The sequence below is a fragment of the Mus caroli genome, chromosome 11 (assembly GCF_900094665.2).
Source record: "Mus caroli chromosome 11, CAROLI_EIJ_v1.1, whole genome shotgun sequence".
NCBI lineage: Eukaryota > Metazoa > Chordata > Mammalia > Rodentia > Muridae > Mus > Mus caroli.
The window spans coordinates 65,547,249-65,552,881 of record NC_034580.1 but is presented as its reverse complement, the minus strand read 5'-3'; the positions used below and the strand labels follow the sequence as shown (position 1 = coordinate 65,552,881).

Here is a 5,633-nt window from a genome sequence, read left to right as displayed (position 1 = left end):
ATAGATAGATAGATAGATAGATAGATGATAGATAGATAGCTATGGGTTCTGGGAATCAAACTTGGGTCCTCATACTTGTGAGGTAAGTACTTTGCAGACTTTGTCTCCCCTCCCCCTTTTTTGAGACAGAGTTTCATGTAGCCCAGGTTGACCTTAAGCTCCCTTAGCAGCCAAGGGTTATCTTGAACTCCTTCATCCTCCTCCCTTCATTTCCCAAGTGCTGTGATTGGAGGTGAGGACCCCCAGGCCTGAATGGTCCTTGGTTCCTGTGACTGGCCCCTGTTAGGCACGATCGCATGTAAACCCTCAGAGCTCTGTGAAACCGATGATTGCCCTCGCTCGCTCCTCTGACAGCTGACAACACCGAGGCCCAGGGACATTAAGTGATTTACCCATGATCCAAGTTACCAAGTTAGTTCATTAACTAACTACTGGAATCCAAACATGAGCTCGTTTTTACAGAAAATGAAATGGCAGGGGCTTTCCAATTTTCTTAGAGAAATATAAGATCACTGTGGAGGCAAATCTGATTCTCATTATAGGACTAGCAAGCTACACATCACTGTATTAGTCCATTTTCTGTTACCATGACAAAATACTTGAGGCTGGGTAGTTTATTTTTTTAAAAGAGTCTTACTTAGCTGAGTATCCAAACAGCATGGCACTGTAAAGCTACATCATGTGATAACGATGACATCATGGTAGAGCCCATGAGACAGCAGGAAATCACATCTTAGGGCTGGGTGGCAGATCAAAGGGAGGACCCAAACTGCTTCTAACCAGGCTCCATCTCTTAAAGGTCCCTCCACATTTTACCCGTTTTTTAGTCTTGTGTTTGTATGTGTTTGAGTGTCTGCCCGCATTTGTAGCATGAGTACACACATGTCCCGAGTCCAGAAGAGAGAGCTAGATCCCCTGGAGCTGGAGTTAGATGTGATTATGAACTGCCTGACATGGTTGCTGGGAATTGAACTCAGATCCTCTGCAGAGCAGTAGGAGCTCTTAACCATCGCCCCTTCCCACCACAATGTGACCATGAACCTCAGGAGGATCGCTCTTAAGTCACAGACAAAAAGCAGCAACCACTCTAGTTCCTGCTATAGACCATTCTGCACTGAGTCTATCTTTGAACACTACACACACACACACACACACACACACACACACAGAGGTTTCCTTCCTTCTTAGCAGGCAGATTTGCATGTAAGCAATGCCAAACAGTCCTGGGAGCAGCCTACGGTTCGGTTCGGTACAGTAGAGGTGGGGATACACCAACAAGCCCATCAGATTCTTGTGATCAGGCATCTGTGGGCATAAGTGTGGTCACCTAGCAACTGGCTGTGGTCTGCTTCCTGAGTGTTTGCATCATGGTTCCCTTGAAGTGGGGTCTTAGAACAGAGATGTGAGAGTCAAGAGATCTGCCCAACATTTCTCATTCGTGCACTTGGGTGATCCTGAGATATGTATCATGTCTGTGACTGGTTTTTCTCTGTGAAATGGGGAACTGGCCATCCAGGAAGTGGGAAGATCTGTAATATGCTCAAAGCTCAGTCAAAAAGACATCAGTACTGATTAGCCTTGTGTATAGCGACCATTTTCTGTGCTTTAGCCCCACAGGAAGCTCTAAGACAACCTTCAGCTTGGTACTCATCAGTGAAGAAAGTTAGAAACAAGAAGGTCTTTGCTATCTCGGGCTCCACCGAGCCAGAAAATGATTATGATGATGTTGAGATTCCAGCAACCACCGAAATCCAGCACTCTAAAACCACACCTTTTTGGCAAGCTGAAATGGGTTTACACAGCTCGTTTTAGAATAATCTAGAATAGCTGGATTGTAACACAAGCACTTCCTAATCCTCAGAGGAAGCCGCCTCAGCCACGTGAAAGCTACAGCAGAAGACAGGACAGCTTGATGTTCCCGAGGCTCCAGATGTTTCTGCTGCTCCAGATGTTTCTGCTGCTCCAGATGTTTCTGTTGCTACAGATGTTTCTGTTGCTACAGATGCTCCTGATGTTTCTGACACTGCAGAAGCTCTGCCCCAAGATTCTGAGGATGTGGCCTTGGCACCTTTGTGGAGGAAGTTTCCTTAGTGCAGACCACTGGGCCTGTGAGAACTGACTCATTTCTCACCATTTCCTTTTGTTCCCTGGGTGAATGTAGCTGTAAGGCAGTGACTCTCAACCCTCCTAGTGCAGGGACCCTTCAATACAATTCCTTTTTTGTGGTGATCCTCAACCATAAAATTATTTTGTTGCTACTTCATACTTGGAGTTTTGCTACTGTTACAAATTGTAATGTAAATAATATTTGATATTCAGGGTATCTGATATTTGACCCCTAAGGGGGTTGAGACCCCTAAGCTGAGAGACTGCTAGGTATCATAGTCTTGGTATTTGATTGTGTGGAGCCTCCCAGCTCCCATTCCTATGTAGGCCACACCTTAAGGATGCCTGTCTCCCTTCTCTCAGGCCCCACCCACCCCTGAACCTCCTAGAAGCCATGACTTGTCATTATAGCTGAGGGCTCTTGTGATGTGCAGACACTTTGAGAGTCTGTAAGGTGAGAAAGTGACGCTGCCCCACCCACTTACACCTCAACCCCCAGGATATTCATAGAACGTGGACCAAACCCATCAAAGAGTCAAGGTTCTGACACAAGTTTATTTCCTGTGTTTTCAGACACTATTTCTAACGATCAACAGAGGACACAAGTGGCCTTCTGACTTCTGCCCCCAGCTAGCTTTTCTTTGGCAGTGGGTGTGTTGGCTGTGCCAGGAAGAGTAGATTGCCCCAGGAAGTGTCCAGCCAGCACCCTCCAGCAGCAGGATACTCAAAGACGAGAGTTCAGGGCTTAATGCCCCTTCTGTAGCTTTCACTATCACATCTTTAGTGGTCATTTCTTACTTTTCCATCCTATCTTTCCTGGGGTGCTGTTGTTTCCTATTTCCCTCTCAGCATTGCTGAGTGATGTTGCCAATACCACCGGGCTCAGCATCTCCTTTACCCTAGCAACTTCCCAACCACAGGCTCCAGTTCAACACCTCTTTTCCAGTTCCAGGTTGCAGAGCCCGCAGGACACCTCCATCTGATTATCCCACGGGATCCTCACGTTCAACATATTCCATGGATAACTGATGACACATCCCCACCCCTGGCTTCTCCTGCTAGATTACTTCCTCCCTTGCTAAGGGCAGAAATTAGGTCCTTTCTTGCATCCTTTATTGCCAGTGTCCCCACCTCCTGTTGACTGTGCCTCAGTCAGATCAGCTCTGTCTCCATCACTCTGAGGTCAGCCCATGGCCAGCACTTCCAAAGAGAACTTTAAGAACCTCTAACCAGTGTCCTGCCTCTGGCATCTCAGATTCCAAAACACTGATTGGCAGCTGGTGATTTTCGAAACCGAATATTTCTTCCCATTGCTAAAAGCTCATCTTTACCTATTAGCCTCAGACAGAGGCCAAACTCTTAAATATGCCTTACAAGATTTGTCAGGATTTTACTACTGGCTAACTTTTCATGCACTACCTCCTCCTGGCAACCTCCATGTTCCCCAGTGTTTTTCCTCTACTTGTAAGTACCTTTGCTGTGGTCTCTCTTGTCCCTGCTATACGCAATATTCCTCCTCTCCTGTGCATCTTAGGCACTGTGCTATCCTCACCGGCCCGATGTGGTGGTGGCCTTTGTAGGTGCTTCCCCTTAACTCTTATATCTGGAACGATCTGCTCATGTGACTTTCATTTCCAGTTGAACAAAGGCAACACCAGTGCAGAGACAGGCCTTTTCTTCTTCCTTGTTTTCCCTGTTCCTAGCATGCTGAGGATGGTCAGTAAGTATGGTGAATGATTGAATGAATGAATGAATGAATGAATGAATGAATTCCAGGCCCTACTTTCTGTTCTCCCTATACTGGGAGGCCCATGTGTTGATATGTGTTGTCCAGCTAGTGGTTCTATTTTGGGAGGGTCTAGAAACATTAGGAGGTGAGGTCTAACAGGTGAGGTCTAAGTAGGTATCCAGGGGTGTTGTCAAGGGCTTTGTCCTGCCCTGGGGGTTCTCTTGTCTGTTTCTCTCTTTCCTTCTGCTTCCTAGCTACCCTGTGCTGAAGAAACTTCTCCCATGCACTCAAACCACCTCCATATTCTGCCTCATAATGGGCCCAGAAACACAAGCCAGGTAGCCATGGACTGAACTCACTGGAATCACAAGCTGAAATAGACCCTTTCTCAAGCTGTGCTCTCAAGTGAGTCCAGGTCGCAGCGATGTGAATACGAGGCTCCTTAGGGGAGAGCTTGTTAGGCTAATTTCTATTTCTTCAGTGTCCAGAATAAGCCCAGGCACACAGAAGGCACTTAATAAATATATTTTTGAATGCCAAACACACAGGGAAATATAACAACCAGTTTAATTGCCAACAAAAAAATAGAATAAAAATTTTTGGACATTTATAAATTTGTTGCGAGTTGAGCTAGGCACATATAATAAGACTGTGCTTTCTACTGCCAATCTGCATGACAACATTAACCATATCAAGACCTCATAGGACCTTAGTGCATATTCTAGTCACACAGCAGAGCCCAAGCCAAGCGACCAGTTACATAGTTACTGATTTAGAACAGTCCAGAAATAAGAAGGTAGGGTCCACCCTGAGCTCACTCCCTGGGTAACTATGGTAACCACAATGGTGCTGACATATCATTTTGAAACAGCTCATGGATGGCCACTCATGCCCCAAATCACGGGACCATAGTTCTCTCCTTTTTAAAAATTGTATCTATCTTGTGTGTATGGATGTTTTGCCTGCATGCATGTCTGTGTACCGTATGTGTGCAGTGTCTTCAGAAGACAGTGTGAGGTCCCCTCCGACTGGAGCTACAGACAGCTGTGGACCACTATGTGGCTGGTGGGGGTTGAACTCGGGACCTCTGGAAGAGCAGTCAGTGCTCATAACTGCTGAGTCATCTCTCCAGTACCTCCATGGTGCCCTTGGTAATAGTTACAGTCTGGCCTTCTTTATGAAACAAACAAAATTAAGGGACTAGGGAGATATCTCCATGGTTAAGAGTTCTTCCTATTCTTCTAGAGCCCTTTGGCTTTGTAGGATATACTGGTCTTTCAGGCAGCTACTGGTGTCTGTACAATTCTGGAGTCTTGGGAAGACCTCTCTCTCTACATGGCTGTGTTGTGCTGTACCTTAGACAGGACACTCTGATATCCATTCAGATATCTGCCTGGCCTTGAGGATATCTCTGGGGCATCGTTGGAAACTGAGGTGGAAGCACCCTTGCCCGCAGACACTACACTTCCCATTCATGGGGAATGACGCTTTGCAGGCATCCATGGTGTTCCATCTAGTGGCCAGAGCTGTGCCTTAGACCATGGCTTGAACCACTGCTTGGGCGGCCACAGAGCCCTGAGTCATAATACAAGGAACAGAGCCCAGAAACCCATTTCACCCCCAGGGCTTAACCACTCTGTTCTGGGAAGGGTCCCAAGATCTCCAAGATTTCTTCTGTGTTGTATCCCCGTGTCCTAAGCAAGTAGCCGAGTGAACCTCCTATCAGCAGTCCTCTGGCTGGCTCTTCGCTGCTTTCTGAACTTGCTTTTACTCTCTTTACAATATGGACAGACTGAGA

The 5,633-nt window shown here is 46.6% G+C and overlaps 1 protein-coding gene across 1 annotated transcript in view; it reads left to right on the top strand.

The window, feature by feature from the left end:
- Scimp (SLP adaptor and CSK interacting membrane protein) overlaps positions 1-2,257 on the top strand; it is a 22,586-nt gene extending 20,329 nt beyond the window's left edge. The window contains exon 5 of the mRNA XM_021178315.2: positions 1,610-2,257. Within this exon, the coding sequence (XP_021033974.1) occupies positions 1,610-1,812 (203 nt within the window). The 3' untranslated portion in view covers positions 1,813-2,257. The remainder of the gene's footprint in view (positions 1-1,609) is intronic.
- The last annotated feature ends 3,376 nt before the right edge of the window (positions 2,258-5,633 follow it).